We start from the raw sequence: 20,024 nt of genomic DNA, 5'->3' as shown, positions 1-20,024 counted from the left end.
GCGTTATGATTTTACTTTTGGGAGCAGATGAATATTTAACATTAGAAGCTGTGGCATGTTGAGTCGAAGCCTGGTAAGCAGAAATCATTCATTGACGAGCGTAAAAGGTCATCTGAGTTTAAAAGTCCAATCGGAGCTTTTGTGTTGGGCACTTTTAACTAGGGACATCCGATAATATCGGATCGGAGCCGATACCCGATGCCAAGTGGAAGTATACTCTACAGTGGTATCGGTGCCGATCCGATATTAAATCATTTCTGGTATTTTATTGATAATTGTCACCCGATGCAGCAATTGCTACCTTAAAAGGTATACCTACTCATCCAAAAGTAGTACGTTATTAACTAATGGTAACTAAATTTCTTGAAAGTGCAGAACATTTTGACCTAGTAACCGGAGAAAAGAAAAAAAAATTATCGAGAAAAATAATCCGTTTTAATTTGAACTGTTTTGTTTGTTTAAGCATAGCTATGACGTCATTGGTATCGGATCGCGATACAGTTTGTTAAAAATATCGGGTATCGGTATCAGATTAAAATGTCAAGTAGCGGAAATCTCTACTTTTAACCGAAGGACTTGATGTAATAAAACTTTTCCAAAATCCATTATGGTCGATTAACTGTTTAAAATGCAAAAAAAATCAATACAGTTAGCCTACTCTCTTGCTAACTAAAAATTATTTGAAATTGATATCTGCCGATGGACACTCGAAATGTGGTTCACAGAAAAATGTTTCCTTTAATTTTTACCCATGTCCAATATTTTTACACGGTGTCCCAGTTTACTGCTGGTTTTCGTTCAAAAATTGTAAAAAAAAAACTTTACTTTACCTACGGAATGATATGAGTGGACAGGTAGCAGTATCACAACGGAAATGGTTTGTTTGTGTTGAGCAGTTGGTCACCTTAAAGGGACAACGGACGCACTGAGTACTTAAAAATGGTCAATCAGGCGTATGCCAACATACCGCAAAGTACAAAGGTGAGAAGGATATTTGCCTGTCCTGCTATTTAAACGTTCCGAAACTGGCTCCTCTTCAGTTTTGCTTCGATCGAATCTATTCCTTATTTCGGCATTAAAAGAAACGCGAAAGAAATTGCGAACTCGAATATGCTGCAGTTCGTTGTGGCAGATAAGGGCCCAAACTTTGATAAAAAAGTAGTTAGGTTTTCGCTGAATGGTTACTTTGAGAACAGTTTCTAGGATAACTTATAGGCTACAATCGCTAAAACACAACTCAACAATTCGTACTGGCAGGTTCGGTATATTAAGGTGATGAAAAATGCTGTTGGCACCTTTAGAAAAGCGCAAGATTTCAGAGTTAAGACTTGCTATATTTACGAACGAGTGTCTTAATTTATTTAATGTTACACCGAAAAATATATAAGTTTCTGGTAACAGTATTTGGGAAATTCCAGTAGCTAGTTTTTATCCTGATTACCTATTTGTAAATTTAACAAAGCAGTCGTCCTATCTGATGGCAATACGCTTGTTAAAGTTAAATTGACAAAATTTATGAACGATATTATCAATGAAGAAACGTTAAAAAATCTGTGCAGTGAATTCGTTAATTAGCCTCTGATAACCACGCGGGCTATTTCTTATTTAGTAAGACTCTCAAAAATGTAAATGGAGATCATTTTATTACAACAGAAAAAATATTTACCGGTACCGGTACTATAGTTATTTAAATTATTAACTGATGACTGACCCGGAAAGCGCAAGTTAGAAACATGAAAAAATCTAGCAAGGATGAAAATGAAACAACGAGCTTGCTTCCAACAACCAATAAAACAAGGTAGGCCTATGCTTGTTTTGCGACGCACCAAACGAATATCGCTTCGTTCTTTTTTGCATTTCGGCTTAAAATTTATTGCAAAGTATAGGCCTAGCAGTGTGTTTGTTTACCGTAAGACTAAGTGATTTAAAACTTTTTTTACTGTGTTGTAAATAAGCCATTTTTAAATAACCCAATTTCCAATCAAGTCATTCGTAAAATAAATTAAGCCAAACTCATGTCATTTGCAAAAAGTAGTAGCCTAATGTCAATTCCCAGTCCAAGTCATGGTTATAGCAAAGTACTTCCTTAGTCAAATTATTAGTACCGGTACCGGTATCCAAAATAAATGTTCGATTATTAAAATTGGTAAACTAGTCCGGTTTTTAAAGACATTCAAAAAACATTCTATCAAAAATATTTCACTGGAAAAGTATAAAGTCAAAGTCATACGTTTAAAAGTCTTCAGTTGATTCAAGTCATTTGGCCCTAAAAATCCTAATGCAAGTCTCATTGATTTAAAACAGTGATCTATAAGTACACTTTACCCAACATCCAACATATTACAAAATGCTATTTTAGGAGCAACCGTTACCTGTATCTGTCATCATTGGTTATGCTGATGGGAACGTTTTGCTCTGGCTTGATGTTAGGAATATCCTCACCTTTAATACCTGGAATTGAAAACGATACGTCGGCGAATTCCATCACCATATCGAAACGAGAGGCTTCCTTAATTGGCGTGCGTTGGTATTTTCGTAGGCCTACCCCAGATTTAACCCACAGTGTGACAGGTGATACATAATTTTGCCCATTGCAGTCATTACTTACTCTTGGTGGAATAGCTGGCGGGATTATTGCCGGATTTTTCATTCAATCGATTGGAAGAAAACCAACGGCTATTTTAAGCGGCCTCCCCTACGTTGCCGGATTACTGGTAATTTATATTTATAGAAAGAGGACAATTCCAGTTATTAGTTATTAGCACTGCCCCCTTGGATAGGCTTTCTAAAAATGTGTTTTCCGATCACGCTTTAAAAATACGTCATGATACGAAATGCGGGGTCCGTCAAACCAGAGTAAAAACAAAAAATTAAGCCTAACTAACGATATCAGTGTTGTTAAGTAGTCTTTTGAAATGGCTTAAGTCCAAGTCAAGTCGTTTGCAAATATAACAAGCCAAGTCCCAGTCAAGTCAATATGAGAGCAATTCAACTTCAAGTCATGTCAATGACATTAAAGTAAAACGTCAAACTAATATAATTAACATACTCGCCCGATTAGGAGCAACAATTCAAATAAAAACTAACACGAACACAATATAGCCTACAGCAACCAAATGGTTTAACTTGCAAAACTTGAGATAAATTTTAATTAAAAACACCCAGTAATTCTAAGATATTTGACAAAATCACAATAGTCCATGTCAAGTCACTGATCCAAAAGACTTAAGTCAAGCCAAGTCGCTTGAAAACAGTGACTTAAGTACATCTAAGTCCAGTCAATGACTTAAGCCATTACAGCACTGGTTAATATATTATGCCATTAGATTAAGGTTAAGAATAGCTTTTATTTGATACCTTGCCTTTCGTTTTGCAGCTGATATCTTTTGCGACCGATGTTTGGATGATTTACTTAGGACGAATTGTTACTGGGATTGGAATGTCTACCAATATGTTGCTGACGCCTGTAAGTCGCTCACGAAAGAGATATTGACTTATAAGTCCTCAGCAATATACAATCTGGGCTGCCACTTAAAAGAAAAAGAATAGTTTATGATTGATTTTGTTACGATTGCTATCATTCCTAACTAAATCACTTGCATGGGCATAAACCTTCTAATAAAAGACTGCAAAATCCATTTGACATGCACGTGTCAGCGGGTATCGGCTCAGAACCGATATTATCGGACATCGCTAGTTCTTAAAATTACAAAAAAATTTAAATTTGATATAAAACGTATTCTTTCGCTGGTATACAATCATTTAAGCAAGCTATAATAATATGAGAACATATCTTGTTTCCTTTTAAAAATATAATTGTTTGTTACGTCACAGACTTACCTCAGCGAAGTGGCTCCGGCGAATCTGCGTGGCTTGTTGTGTTCAGGAAGCCAACTTGGAATTACGCTAGGAATCTTTGTAGCCTATGCGTTGGGTGGGTTGATTTTTTTGCTTATTTTTTTTTTGTTAAAAAAATATTTTGTATGCCTCTATTGTGTTTCAGGTATATCTAAGCCTATTGTTGAAATTGTGTTAGCCCAATCGTGGTGCGCTTTATCGCACCCTCGAAAATTAAAGTTTGGCAACTTAAACAATATAAAGGCGTTTTTCGCTTTGCGCGAACCGATAACATCTATATAATGTTGCTTTATTGACAATAACACTTTAACAAAACTAAGGATCTGTGTGGTGTCCTTAAGGTTACTTCTTTCGCTTCTAGAAACTTTGTGATTTCACGTTTTGTACGTAACACGATAAGACGAATTTTGTGACATCACGACGTCACGTCTTAAAAAAATTTCATGTCCTCCCTTAAGCAAAAATGCTTGTCTTCCTTTAGTTTAGTTATTTCTTTTTTGTTTACAAACCAAATACCAATTACTTGCAACATATTATGTAGTATGGTATAGAATAGTTTAATAGCACTTCATAAGGCGGTTGGAGCGTATGACTGTGACAGGCTTGATGATACAATTTATTTACAGGCACAACTACACGAAAAACTATAAGTTAAACTTTGGGCTTCACCCTTTTGATTTGAATGAAATGTTCACGGGCAGTTTTTAAACCAATGTGGAAATGTCTGGCGACCAAGTTTCTCATCAGAACACAAATTCCTCCTTTTTATTTAAATTTGAAATTAATACGAGCTTTTTCATATATACTTTTCGCTTTTAATTCTAATTAGTGTGACTTTCAACATTGCTACTAAGTTTGATGGTCAGCTCGACTCGATGACCGTAAGGTCCTTTCGCTGTGTTATTCTTTATGCTCTTTTTTTCCAATATTTTCAAAGATGCAAAAAAAAAATTAAATCTTGAAATTCTTCAAGTATAGCATATTGACTTGCAATGATGGCTTTTTGCAGGTGGAGCATTGTCGTGGAGATGGTTGGCACTCGCAATCGCATTCGTCCCTTTGACCTTCTCAGCTGCTGCCGTGTTCGTCCCTGAAACTCCCCGCTATTTGCTGCTTAAGGGAAAGATTGGAGAGGCAAAAGCGTCGCTGCAGAAACTGAGGGGCAAACATGTAAGGTTGTTGGGTTGGTGACAGGTAGCTCTAGGCAACTGCTACGCCGAGACAACGATTGTTTTAGCGGGCATAGACATTTTGAGGCTGAGTTGGCACGCCCATAAGGAATTTAAAGCTTTTTGAATGAGTAAGATTCTGAAGCGGCTATTTGATCAACGACTACGGCTTACGTACCATAAACCGGAAGTCATCGCAGACTAATTGAATCTGTCGATCAATGATTCAATTAAGGCAGGCTAGAAAAACAACTAACCTGCAGTGAGGTTCGAACTCACGATCTCCGGTCATACCGGGACCTTCGCTCTAGCAACTGAGCTACACAGGCTCAGAGAGGAGCGAGTCGAGAAACAAAAATGAGTATTCAGTTTTAATAAACTAGGCTTTACATTTTTTTTTTCAACATGAAAATAAATAAAGAGATAATCGAAACGTTTAAAATGATACCTATATATTTCTGTATGGGCTTCCTACTGTGACTTTAATTCTTTGTCACTTCAACATGAAGACAAGTTTAGGTGGTTAAGTTCAGCAGACGCAGGTATTTTTTGTGTGATGTCGTTGCCACTTCCACTCAGCTTGAAAAAACGGTGGCGAATTAATTTAAAAGTTTAACAGAAATGCTGCAATACTCGCGCCGAACTCATGTACCCGTCTCGACCTTAAACTTACTCTTTCAGTGCGACGTATCGGACGAGTTGGGCGAGTTTCGGGACTCGATCGAATCCACGAGTGAGTCCTCCTCCTGGAAGGAGATCTTCGTCACGAGATCCTTGCGCATCCCACTTCTTGTCGTCATGGTAACCATGTTCCTCCAGCAGTTTAGCGGAATCAACAGCGTCATGTTTTACCTGAAGAGCACTTTTCAGGTGGAGAGGCGTTTAATTGAGTCGTGGATTCAAACTATATATAGGGTTCGTTGTTGACGCCGTTGTTTGGATATAGATCCTGTTTTGTCCGGTGGTTGGATTTGGTAAATTCGCACTATTCTAACACATTGTAATTCACCCTGAAGAAGGCGTCTTGAATATGTTGCCGAAACGTTGGTTAACATTTACAATTACCGGAGGAGTTTTTTTTAATATCAAGTGACTACATGGCTTGATAATGAATTACAAAGCCCAAAAGATCGAGTAGACCGACATTATATTGATTAGAACGTTATGTTACGAAGTTTTATAATCTTCAGTTAATGTGACTTAAAAAAAAAAAACAGTAAATAAAAGCATAATGTGAAACAAGTTCATATCGAAACGTCTTGATCAAGATGATGTCGATTTGCTCGACTTATTGACTTTGACATACATTAATTATCTAGCTACTTTACAGATCCGTGCATAGTGTACCTATATGACAACAGTTCATATATTCTAACTCACTATTGCGATTAGAAGCAGCGATTCCAAGTTATATGATCAGTCCTCGTCCGATCCTAGGGTGGCAACTGATAGCAAATTCATTTGTGCATCTCAGCATTGATTTTGAGCCTAAGCTATTTTTTTCTTTTTAAAATACCAAAGAAAACATACCCTGAATGTCATTACGACTGCACTTATCAATTTAAAAACGGTGATTTGACCATAATACGTCATTTGGAATCGGATCAGATCGCGGGAGTTGTGTAAAAAATACTTGGTATCGATATTGGAATAAAATAATAATAGAACATTTCTATATAAAATGCATGTTGCTCTACTGGGCATTTATGTTTCAGTTTCATGTGTTCAATTAACCTCGATTAGTTTTTTTCGAAACAAGGTGAGTTGTTGAACAGGATTACCCACCTAATACATAACGCCGATTCCGCATATAGCTTCCCTTTATGATTAAACCCTTTCGCATTAAACAAGTCTAGATTAATTTAGTCCAGTGTATAGCTTTCCTTGTTTAGGACGTTGGATTTAAGTCGTCTTCCGAATTACAAATGGCTCTTCTTCTTGTGGCTGGAATGCGAAGTGTCTTCACCTTGCTCTCATGCGTTTTGATGGATAAACTGGGTGAGCTGACAGTCAATATAGGAAAATACTTTGACCAAATGCTAAGTCCAAGGCAGGATAAGGTATAACGTAATGTGCCTAATGCAGCCATTTGCAAGGATAAAAAATAGTTTATGTACTTTTCTTGTATTGAGCTAGGAGAATGAATATAATAATACTTGACCCACCCCAACCAAAATGCTAACCCGTACCCTAACTCAAATAAATAGATGCAGTGAGCATGACCTCATACCTTATACTGCCTGGGATAAACCTTATCCTGCGTAACATTTGGTCAAGTATTTTCAAAATAGGTGTAGCAAAGTAATTTTACCTGAGTGAAACGCTGTAAACCAGTCACTTTGAAATGACTCAAGTCCAAGTCAAGTATTTTGCGACGAATAGCAAATCAAGACATTATTAGAGCACGTTAACTTAATCATTGGCATAAAAATCTACCGTTGAACTATTAAAAATGATAACTAAAATTGATAAACTAAAAAGAAACAAAAACGGAATGTATAGCAAGCAAACTAGTTTACTCGGAAGAATTGAAATAAATACCTCAATTTAATAAGTAAATTAAATCAAAACCAACTGACTTGTTTACAAAACTGTGGTTATCAGGCCGCAAAGTACTCATGATCTTCAGCGGATTACTGATGGCAGTCAGCATGGGAACATTTGGAGCTTACTTTCTTGTAATGGACAACGACTACAAAGGTGTAAGAACGCTTGGGCTCAAAAACTGATCAAAGCCGTGTTGAGCCAACTCGAGCATAAACTTGAAAATATTCGTAATCGGTTTGAACGATTTTTTTTCATACAGTGTCGGGTTAAAACTCTACAAAGATTATCTCCGCAATTTAAAAAGTATTTGGGTAGACTATGCACGGATCTGTAGTGTAGCTTGATAATTGATGATCCGACTATAGAAACTCAGAATGATAAGAACTTTTATAAGTGATGCTTTGATTTACTTCTCACGTTCTCGGTCAGGTTAACTGGATGATACAAGTTCGTATCGAAACGTTTTCATCAAGGTGATGTCAGTTTACTCGACCTTTTTTTCGAGATCCGTTATCAAGCTAAAAACATTTGTCTGGCATTGTTTGTTTCAAGACCACTGCAAATCCCACATATTAAAATACGCAACTAACACAAAATGGTTCATTCTCATTTGCGAACACGCACGCATTCAGGGACTTTTCCACAACAAAGTTTAACTTTAACATAAAATCTAAAAAAACAGCCAAACTGATCAAAGCCTTGTTAAAAAGAAAGCGAAGCTTAGCGGCGAATCAAATCTAAATAAAAATAACTTCGAAGTTGCTTTACGGCAAGCAATAACATTTGCTTGGAGCCGATACGAGCATGAACTTGAAAACAATCCTAATCGCTTCGAACGATTTTTTTTCCTTATACAGTGTCGGGCTAAAACTCACAAAAAACAATTTGTGCAATTTTAGAAGCATATTTTGCTGTTTTACAAGACATTGTTTAAAACCACCGCAAATTTCATAAATTCAGATGCGCAACAATGATTCGTTATTAATTGTAAACTCACGCATTCAGATCCCTTTACACAACAAACATTCAGAACTTAACATAAAACCTTGACTTTTCAAGGCGGTCTCACGTGGCTGGCTTTGACAAGCGTGATCGTGTACATTATTGCCTTCTCGATGGGCTTTGGCCCAATTCCCTTCACCCTTCTGTCCGAGTTGATCCCCCTACGGGCAAGGGGGAGATGTGGGGGGCTACTCACCGCCTTCAACCTCTTCTGCGCCTTTATAGTGACGTCAGAGTTTTACGACTTGCAGGTTCGTGACGTAGTTGGTAATGTCAATGTCTTGACTTAAGTCACTATTTTCAAATGACTTGACTTGACTTAAGTCACTGTGTTCAAATTACTTGACTTGAAGTCTTTTGACAAAAATGACTTGACTTGAAATGGAGTGTTTTCAATAGACATTTTTCGTCTTAAGTTTTGCAGATAAAACAATTTTCTTGCTATATGTTGCGTTTTACGTCATTTTTTAGTTGAGATATTTCTTATACTCGGGCCAATTAAAAAGTATAAGTTTAATTTTTATGACAAGGTCTTGACTTGAAATAAACTTGCTCTAATTATAATTGACGGGGAACTGACTTGTTATTTATTCAAAATGACTTGACTTGGACTTACTTTATTTTACAAATGACTTGACTGGGACTTAAGTCATTTTAAAAAGATTTGTTTACAACACTGGTACTCGATTGGTTTGGCTGTTTCGAAATTTTTGAGCAGCTATCGAATTAAGAATAACGTTGGTAAAGCGTTGAACAGTAAACAAAAGATTGGCTAAACAGCAAATACTTGTCAGCAGACTTTCTATTTGCTAAAAGCTGTTCTTCTACTAGACTTTAACGTTTTGCTTGCGAGGAAGTCAGGCTTATAAACTTATATGTAATATATATATTTAAAGGCCAAACGTTTTTCTTTTCTTCAAGTGATTTAAAGTGGAATAAAATTTGTTAATATTCCTAAAACAGATGATACTACCTCTCAACTACAATTGGTATATAAATTTATAATGCTACTTTTTCGCTCCTTTACTAATACAGCCATAAAAAATAAAGGCAAAAACCTAATTAAATTTTGTAAAGCAGCAAGCGATTACGACACAAGGCGCTTTCTGGTTCTACGGCGGCATTTGTTTGTCCGGCGTGATCTTTACCCTAGTGGCCATCCCAGAGACGAAAGGGCAGTCGCTGGAGGAGATAGAGAGGCACTACACGAAACAAGAAAGTGTTTGCAAACCAATCGGTTCGACCGAGCACGATTATAGTTGAGGAAAAAGCTTCAGGGTTTCCAGATGGAAAAATAAAAAAAGCCAAATCTAGTACAAACTCTAAGAAAGCCCATGTTTTTCCTTAAATTAATTACAAATGCAAAAAATGGTCAGTTGTACATTGAATTTTCTGGCAATTATTCTCAATTTTTTGTCGCTTTTAGTAAGTTTTTCTTGGCAATTTTTTCTCTTTTTGTAAATTTTTTAGACATTTTTTCTCTTCTTGTGTTAGTTTGATCTCTTCTTAACATAACTTTTGAATAAAACAAAAAAAGACTAAAAAGCCAAATTTTATTTGGATTTTTTTTTTAAAGAATAAAATCTAAAGAGGTTCAAAAAAAGCTGGCAAACCTGCATAGCCTACCGTTCTTTATTTACTTTACAATTGCTGTTCGTTTATTTTATTTACAGCCGCGGAAATATACATTCGACAAAAGAAACGACACATTTGTGCATAGAAGCATTGGCTACTACAGAATGTAAGGCTGGTTTGGCGACATGAAACTCCAGTTCAGTTGTTACCACCACTCCTCCAGGTTAGGTTATACACGCGAAAAAAAGTATTAGACAGGGAAAACAGCAGAATACTCTAGCAAAGCTTTAACGCTCGTAAAAGATCTTGATTAATCTTATGCTGTTTGAAACAACAAAGAATATTTGAAAAACATTTCTCATAAAACGGAAAATTACAAGTCATTTTGTGCAATCCACTCATATTGGTGTCATAATTGATCCACCCGCATTACATGGTTTAAAAATATTTCACATTTGCTAATACACTTTTACAACTTACATTTTGCCGCCTTAACAGTTTTAAAATTTGATACTGCGCATGCGCACGTCGGACTCGGTACTCGGTAGTTTTACGTGGTCTTATTCGAGTCCCGAGTCCGGCAAAACAAACCGACTCCGTCGAGTCCCGAGTCCGACTCCGCAGCCCTGGTTTAAAGCAGACTCCGCAGCCCTGGTTTAAAGGCGGAATAGCATTTTACAGAATATTTTACAACCATATAGTGTGAGTGAAAGAATTATACGACACCCATATAAGTGGATTGCTGAATATCCACGTTATTTTAGTTACGTAAATTGGCGGAATACAGGCTGTAAGGTCAGGGCCGGACTCGGGACTCGACAAAATTGTTCATTTCACCGGAGTCAGACTAGGGTTTATTTTTCGGCTGGAGTCGGACTCGGGATATTTTTAACCGACTCTGCAGCCCTGCTTTAAACTGGTACAGGCGGTTTTGATTTTAGAAACCAAGCAAACCGTAAATGGTCAGTATTTGTTGGATGAACGTTACATTCGTAAGTTAGCTTAATGTTAGGTGAAAATGCAGTGAAAATAAGCACCCAGGTTTTTTGTCACGGTTCGACCTGGAATTAAAGAACAAACGAAAAAGAACAACGTTTTCACATTGAACGTAAAAATATTACAGAGCAGCTTGAAGTATGAAAGGTGTGCCGTAAAACAGTAAAACGGAAATCACCAATGTAGAACATAACAAAAAATGATGATGTGGTGTGAAAACATTTAAGCAGAGAGCGTTCGAGCCTTTTGCAAAACCTCAAAAGCCAAACGGTCTTGTTTTTTGCTCAATATTCGCAGTTTCTTATTTAGAAGCCCGAAAATCTACATATTTTGATCATCCGCCTTCAGTAGTCGTACAAATCCCTCCCGCAACCAAACAATGAATGACTTGACTTAAGTGCACTTAAGTCAATGTGTGCAAATGACTTGACTGAAGTATTTTCGGTAATTAAAATGCCTCAACTTGACTTCAGTATTTTGGCAAAAATACATGACTTGACGTAAGGCTTTTCGTCACGGATTTGGTTGAAATTAAAAGTTTTTAAAAAGCCTTTATTATAAAATTGAGCTATTTATCTCAATGCAGGTTTTTGGGTAAATTATTGTACAAAATCGGACGAGTTTACCAGTTTTATTAGTTCATCGTTTTTAGTTTTTATCATTGATTTGACTTGGAGTTGACTTTCTAATAATGACTTGGACTGGGGCTTGATTTGTTATTTTTTTGAAGACTTGACTTAGACTTGATATTTCACAAATTACTTGACTGGGACTTGAGACGTTTCACAAATGGCTTGACTGGGACTTGGCTTGAGCAACTGATTACTTGGACTTGACTTGGTATTTTTTTAAAAGACTTGACTTGAACTTAAAATATTTCACAAACGACTTGACTGTGACTTGAGTATTTTCAAAATCACTTCACCGCAAACCACCGCTAGAAAAGATAGCGTTCAGATGATGTTGATTTCCTTGAGGGGCGTGTTGTTAATGACTCTGGTGAAAGCAAACGTGTCAAGAATTGGGTTCGGCAAGTCCTTAAGGATCTTTTCCGCAAGCATATAAGACGCTCCGTACGCCTGCTGAATTCCGTGGCCGCTGAAACGAGAGTATATTTTTGTGTAAAAATATTTTTTTACCCGGACGAAATTAGTTACTGCAGGTGACTGTGAACAATATGTGGATAAAACGAACTAGTTATTTTGACCCTTAGATTAACGCTTGATTACCAAGCCTGGCTGAACACTAATATTACCAAAACGTTAACAAAAGGTTTAGAAACATTGGTCTTTAATTTTATGTTGAGACTTGTTGTTATATAATAATTTTTTGGTGTAAGCATATTTTTAAAGTTGTTATTCTTGTTACCAATTTTCCGGAAATTTATGACGAAAATTACACCTTTAAAACTTAGATCGCGAAATCACATTTAAATGTCTTGCGAAAATATATATTGTGTCCCACTATAAAGAGAAACACTTTTGATGATTTTGGTTTAAATTAGAAATTTAAATTTTCAATTTAAAGAATTTTAATTTTTTGAATTTGTAAAGAAGAACAATTTTACAATGGAAATATTACCCGAAAGTAACAGTATATTCATAGCATTTTAAGTTTTACATAAAACGACGCCCTTTTGCCACAAGTGGAACAGCAAGTAACAACCCACCTGAACCCAGTAATGAACCACATGGTGGGGTAGAGAGGGTGCTGTCCAATGATCGCGTTTTGGTCGAACGTGTTGTAGTCATAGTAACCGGCCCATGCTGACGTCACCTTGGAACAAAAACAAAATGAGCTGTGAAAGTGGCAATTTCAGAGCTAAAGGCAAATAAGTTTTCCAAAACCAAGGGAAAACTAGACCTTAGACGACTTAATTTTACCTACTTCAGGCTGGCCGGAGTAATTAGAAAGGTGTAAGTTTAAAGGCTGTCCTTTAAGTAAAATTACCGGGTATTGGACTAAAATATTGAGAGAAAAAAAAGTTAAAAAAAAGAATCAAACACATATGACATATGTGTTAAACCACTGTGATATAGCCCTTCTGAAGCTGATTTTGACCAACGATCGCGGCTTACGTATCATATAAACAGGAAGCCATCGCAGACTCACCGAATCTGTCGATAAATTATGTAAGTAAGGCAGGCTAGAAAACAACTAAACGCTGCAGTGAGGTTCGAACTTACAACCTTTTGTATGTCCTCTGGTAGTTGAACTATAGAGCTGCTACTGACACCATGTGTTAATTTTGAGAATGAGATAAGACGTAATATTCCTCTAATGGTAAGCAGATATAATTCGGTTTTCTAATTGTTTAAATGTTCAGTGTTAATTTCAAAAGCAAGGTTGGTTGTTCATTAATTTATCGAAGGTCATACCTTTTTAGGTTTTAAAATAATGTCAATTGAAATCCATTAATTTAATTTTGCGGCTAACGGCACCATAAGTTTAAGAACCATGGGTATAGGTAAATGTTTTTACTCAAACCAATATCCTGTTATCCTGGAGCAAATTACCGAATTATCAAGGTTAAAGACATCTCACTAAATAATATAGTCTCTTCTAGCGAATTAGCTCGCTAATTTCGGTTAGCCTAACTACACGAAAAAACATATAACGAAGCAGAGTAGTTAGCATTGTGCAGCTGAGCTAGATAAACACAGGTACAAGTGCTTATACGGTTAGAATAGACCACAAACTGAAGAGCTCCTTGAATGTATGTGTGAACAGGATGCAGCAGACAATGCGGTTCTGATAAACGCCTACTTGGTTTCGCAATGAGGCTACCTTTCAGTCGATGAAAGGACGATTCCGGCATTGCAATATATACATGACAATAGTTTTGCTTTGAGTCTCTTCAAGAACGACTTTAACAGCCTCGATGTCCGTTTTCTGGTTAAGGCCAAAGCAGACAACGATAAATGTATGTTTTTAACTGGTAAACCTCTAGATGTCGCGAAAAATTTTAACGACAAAAAGTTGGGACGCCCTGTTTCTAGTCTGTTTCCTTTGTTGTCACTTCGTTTACTGCGTTATTCAGTTGCGGCGCATATTCCTGTTATAACAAACCTTTAGGTTTTCAAAGGCGGGAATCCTGTGCGCCAACTTCGGCCAAATATGTTCGTCGAAGAAATCGTAATCGACGTCAAGATTGCTATTGTCTGGCTCTTGATCCTAAAAAAACACTCTATTAGTTGAAAACAGATTGGCACACGTTACAATTTATCATCATCGTGGAATTCATGGGCAACATTTATTAAAGAAATGTGTTATGAAATTCATGAATCTAACTAACATAGTTTACTAACTACATGTAATTTTATTACCTTTGTTTACTGCCCTATTTCCGGTTAATGAATTTCACAGACGCGCGATAGTTTGATTTTTATTGAAAAAAAAACTATGTTCACTTCAGCGGTAAAAATGAGTAAATTGTAAAATTAAAAAAAAAATACTAAAACTGTATTTTTTTATGCTTGTTAAAAACATCTATAATAGCATTTCGTTTATTTATAAGTATTAAGACTTGTCAAGGTTTAAACCAATTATTAAAGCTTTCAATTGGGGGAATTCAAAAAAATCCTAGAAATAAAATTAAGGTTACGCACATACAAAACAAGACCCAAAACACACGTTAGACCTCATCTGAATTAGGTCAAAACAACGATAAAAACATGACAAAAAGGGGGTAATACCTCGGTGGGGGATGACCCGCAGATGTACTTGCCCCCGAACCCCTCTCTCCTGACGTAAACCCCAGATGGGTCGACCAGGAAGGGGAAGTCGAACATTGGGGCATCTGGACAGTGGACCACGTACACGTAACGCTTGCGACGTTCCACTGGGAGCTAAAAACAAAATGTTTTTTTGTAATGAAAGATACATACACATAATGTGTGTTCAACAAGTGTTCTGAAGCTGCTTTTTGATCTATGATTACGGCTTACATAAAACCGCACTTTGCAATACGATCTATATCGGTGCTTTTGAACCCGTGGAATGGTACGCACTTGTGCGGATGAAAAACATCGTAATGCGGATGACAAAGGTCCTGCGGATGAATGTGCGGATGAATGTGCGGATGAATGTACGGATGAAAATGATGCATAATATTATATATTATTATGTGTAATACAGATCAAATAAGCTGGTGCGCCCACTTATGCGTTCAATATACAGTAATATAGTATTTCAGTGGTTCATTTCAGGTTAAAACGTTAACTCGCCCGACTATGAGCAATAACTCACGTAAAATGCAACACAAACATAACTTATAGCAATCAAATTGTTTTATGTGCAAAAATTAGGATGAATAATACAAATTAAAAAAAAAAAACCTAATGAGAATGTTTTTTAACACAAGTCATTGGTCTAAAAGACTTAAGTCAAGTTAAGTCATTTCCTCAAAAGACTTAAGTCAAGTCAAGTCATTTTGCGCAAAAGACTGAAGTCAAGTCAAGTCTTTTGAAAGCAGTGACAGTCAAGTCATTGACTTGAGTCATTACAACGCTGGTATATGTAATGAAGAGTGGCACTCACTTTAACTTGAGCGATGGGGTGAGCATTTGGGTCATCATTACCGATGCCACATAAACCAGCCACATATCCCGACATCGGACCGGCACAGTTGATGATTTTGCTAGCCTTTATGTGAACTGGTTTGTCGTGGTCCTTGTGCTTTACCTGATTTAAAAAAAAATGGTTGCTAAATCTACTGTACTAGAAAAACATAAATGTTAATTTTTAACCGTTACTGTTTTTCTAAATCTATTGTAGATGTCAGGTAGAGTAGCATTATCCACAAAGTGGTTCGTCTTATTTGTATAACATATTAGTATTTTTTGCAAGAGCAAACACACTGATACAGAGTTATTTGTGTTCAGAAAAAAAAACACATTTCAGTTGCAGTAACAATGCAGGAGAGCCAAAAAATGTAAATACTTCATTAAATTTAAATCTTTTTTTTTGAAGAATTTTTTTTTTTTTTTTTTTTATGCTTTTACATTTTGTACATCTATATTGGAACCTCCAGCTAAATTGCATCAAAGCATGTTTTTTTTTTTTTTTTTTTTTGCTTCACATTACTTACATAGACCCCTTCAATTTTGCCATCAGGATAAAGTGTTTCTTTATTTGGACCTTCCACGATAATTCTCTGGTCCGGGTGCATGTCTTTGCAAAGTTCCTTCTTAAAACCTACCACTTCTGCATTGAGCGTTTTAATTCCCAGCGTTGGATTCTTTTTCTATTTACATTAAAAAAACACATTTCAGTATGGTATTGGGTTATTTGGTATGTTTCCTTAGTATACGCTCAGCAGTAAAAAACTTGTAAGCAATTTATTTATTACCATGAACCCCTAAAACAGCTATAGAAGTCTTACGCATACAGAAAAAAAAAACACTCCTGTTATGATTTCTAAACATCATTTGCCGATTTTAAGTTTAATTTGACTACAACACAACACAACAATAAATCCTTAACAAATATACTTTGATATTAAAAAGTTGTTTGTGACAGCATATTAATAATCAAAAACATTCAACTTAACAAAAATTAAAAACAATTTTTGGATGTAAATTGTATACCGAATTCAATACTTTCTTTCCAATTTTACGATGCTTTTTTGTATAAATAAATGTTATTTTTTTACTAGATTTTCACCTTGAAACAGGACAGGTACATGGATGGGTCAAACCAGCCCTCATTTTCCAATCCATAAGTTGCAAGCTCGATTCCATCCGTGTTAACCCAAGGAAAGGTTTCCTTCAAATGTTCCTTTGTCAGCAACATCACTTTGGCACCAGCCTCACTAGTTTAAGCAATGGGAAAGATGCCAAAACACTAATAGGTAAAACCAAGAAATTATTTCAGTAATTTGCATGCGAACTTAAAAAATATGAAAGCCAATACAGAAGTAGGTGTCATTTTGACATTTCGAATACATCTTTATTCATTTTTTATGTTGAAAATGAATAAAGAGGTACACGAAACGTTTACAAAATGCTACCTACTTTTGTATGGGCTATTGATATTCTTCTATCTTACTACAACCTCCAACCATTAAGCTCCTAAACTCTACAAAACTGAATGCAAACTATTTTACAACATCTATCAGCACAAACCAAATGGAATCTTTTGTTACAAAGGTACAGTGGAATCAATTTATTTACATTTAGCTCACCACTGGACATGTGCACCACTTTCTCACCCCCCTTATTAGTATTTTTACATATGCCAAGAACTATGTTAGTACCACCAAATGTATAGCTACAGAACTTGCAATATTTTCAAGTAGCTCTATGGCCCACTTAAAATAGACCCATGGCCCACTACTGGGTCATGGCCCACAGTTTGGGAACCACTGCCTTAGACGAACAAAGCACTTAACTTTAGGGAGGAAAACTGAAGAATTTGGACCAAAAATGCTTGTCATCACAATAAGTTTTATTTTTACTTAAGTTTTCCTTTACCGATCAATCTTTAACATTTAATAAAGATTTTAGACATAATACGAAGCAGTTACACTAACACTCTCTCATAGAAAACTTACGTTTGTACTTGGTGATTTTTCATAAGTTGTGGCGCCCCTTCGGCGGTTGCCAACATCAGGTAGCCCTGACGTTGAAATTGTATATCCGGGTCTGGATTTTCAACTGTACTGAGGTGCTTCAAATAAAAAGTAAATGGCTTAATCAGTTTAAATTATGACACACATATGTAGCAACAAAATATTTTTTATACAGATCTAAAATTTAAGGTTGGTTTTGTAACAAAAGCTTTAAAATTTATTTTACAAAGGCTTGTAAAGAACATTGTCTAATTATCAATAAAAGTGGGAAAAACAAACCATTTGAAGTGAGTTTAAAAACTCAGCGGTGGCCATGGATAAAGCAATATTGGAAGGATTTGAAAATTGTGTGCGAATTCCACCGGCAGACAAATTAGTCGAACAAGACAACATCTAAATACACAAATATAAACAGTAGAATCCAAAACAATACTGAATATTATACCTTTAAAATTTAATATTGGTGAGTAGATAGTTTATAAACGTAGGTATGTATATAAATGAGGGAAGTCAGATAATATAGAATAAGAGCTGATACTCGATGCCAAGTGATAGCATCGGTACTCGCCCGATACTACTCGCGATCCAACGCAACAATTTTATCTTAAGACGAAAATTTATTAAAACATAGTAGGTTAATAACTCAAAGTAAATAAATTCTTTAACACTAAAGCTAGTTTAATGATGTCATTTAGTTTTGGATTGCGATACTATGATCCAAAATATTGGTTATCAGTACAACAACAAAATGTCAACTATTAGACATCCCTAATATAAACATTAAGCAACAAACCGATGGGTCTTTTTCGCAGACACAAATGACTGGAGCCCATTCCTTTTTAGCCTTTATCAGGGACATTTTCTCCAATATCCTCCAAAGGTTATATGCTAATGCCTGACCCACAATTCCTCCTCCAATTATAAGAAAGTCGACAACATTTCCTAAAAAGAGGTGTTGTATATATTAACAATTGTGCAGTCCAATTGGGTTAACAAATTTCATTTTAGTTATTTTTTCAGATTTTTCAGATACTAGTTACTTTTGTTTTTTAAAAAGAATCGAGAAAATTTGTTCCAGAACATGTTTATTTCTTATTGTTCCATTTATTCTGACGTTAGTAGTCTTAAGGTTAGCTTAAGGCTGCGCAAAAATACGAGTCCAGAGCCTGATGTGTACAGCAACAAATTTCAAATTTGATATCTTGGAAACTGTAAATTGTAAAGGTTGGGAAGCATATTTATTATGTTGGAATATTTTTTTCCACCATGTATTCTGGGTGGATGAATTATATGACAACCCTATAAGTGAATGGAATATCCACCTTATTTTTGTTCTCTTACATTTGGCCGGAGTAGGACTCAGGTTATTTTTAACCGAATCTGCAGCGCTGATCCTAGGGCAAACTTTAACTTAAACTCAACCTTGCTATATTAATGTTATTTTGTCAGTGTCCGAGCTTTATTAATATGACAAAAAACTCTATTAGTTTGTATTTCGTTGCAAATAAAAAAAAACATAATTTGCATTTAATTTCTATTGAGGCGAGCATTTCGCGCTTTGCTAAACTCAAGCCCCGGGCAGCTGGAAAAAAAATGCTTTGGGAGAGATTTTTGCGCTTTGTTAAACTCAAGCCCAGTGCAGCTGGAAAAAAAATGCTTTGGAGAGATTTTCGCGCTTTGTTAAACTCAAGCCCAGTGCAGCTATAGAAAAACAGGCGCTGGTCTAGAATCCTACCACAACGAAACACCATTTGGGTTAGGGTGCGGGTTAGCGTTTGGGTTAAGGTGGGTCAAGTATTATTATTAAACAAAGAATATAATAATACTTGACCCACCCACACCCGAACGCTAACCCGCACCCTAACTCAAATTTTGTGCGTTGATTTTAGAACTGTGGTAGGATTCTAGACCAGCGCCGAAAAACATAATATTTTGGAGCGATTTTTACGCCCAGGGCCCAGCGCAGCTCAGTGCATAGCTGGAGTGAAAACAATTTCACGCCCAGCTCAGCTCAGTGCAGCTGTATAGTGTAAACGGGCCTTAAGGCGTAAAATCGCTTTTAAGTAGTTATATGTATACAATAAACAAAGTCGCTCACCATCAGGCAAAAGAATTGGTCCATCTCTATTGGGACGCCATTGGTCGTACACCTCGTCTTCGTTAAATCGGCGTTCTGTAAAACACCTTGAAGTAACTCTTGTTGAAGTTTGTGATAAACTTTGGTATTTTTTTGTGTACAGAAAAAACCTTGAACACCGACTTAACAACTTCATTTTAAGCAATTGTTGTTATTTTCGAATTTGTTT

The 20,024-nt window shown here is 36.1% G+C and overlaps 2 protein-coding genes across 2 annotated transcripts; one reads left to right on the top strand and one right to left on the bottom strand.

The window, feature by feature from the left end:
* The first annotated feature begins 3,451 nt into the window (after positions 1–3,451).
* On the top strand, positions 3,452–9,839 carry LOC146133681 (trehalose transporter 1-like protein). The gene is made up of 8 exons (XM_083397826.1): positions 3,452–3,466; positions 3,835–3,934; positions 4,868–5,028; positions 5,709–5,897; positions 6,920–7,025; positions 7,632–7,727; positions 8,634–8,827; positions 9,654–9,839. Exons 1-8 carry the CDS (start codon positions 3,452–3,454, stop codon positions 9,837–9,839), a joined length of 1,047 nt encoding a protein of 348 aa, XP_083253952.1.
* A 1,735-nt stretch (positions 9,840–11,574) lies between these two features.
* On the bottom strand, positions 11,575–19,943 carry LOC146133680 (FAD-dependent oxidoreductase domain-containing protein 1-like). Its single transcript, XM_083396817.1, has 11 exons — positions 19,817–19,943; positions 18,512–18,660; positions 17,998–18,111; positions 17,701–17,816; positions 16,812–16,959; positions 16,237–16,392; positions 15,687–15,830; positions 14,843–14,995; positions 14,217–14,321; positions 12,817–12,923; positions 11,575–12,245 (listed from the first exon to the last, which is right to left on the bottom strand). Exons 2-11 carry the CDS (start codon positions 18,575–18,577, stop codon positions 12,101–12,103), a joined length of 1,254 nt encoding a protein of 417 aa, XP_083252943.1. The 5' UTR covers positions 18,578–18,660; positions 19,817–19,943; the 3' UTR covers positions 11,575–12,100.
* Between the last annotated feature and the right edge of the window lie 81 nt (positions 19,944–20,024).

This window comes from Ascidiella aspersa, chromosome 9 (genome assembly GCF_963924565.1).
Source record: "Ascidiella aspersa chromosome 9, kaAscAspe10.2, whole genome shotgun sequence".
Taxonomy (NCBI): Eukaryota; Metazoa; Chordata; class Ascidiacea; order Phlebobranchia; family Ascidiidae; genus Ascidiella; species Ascidiella aspersa.
The sequence above is the reverse complement of the archived record's forward strand: the minus strand, read 5'-3'. Positions and strand labels throughout refer to the sequence as shown.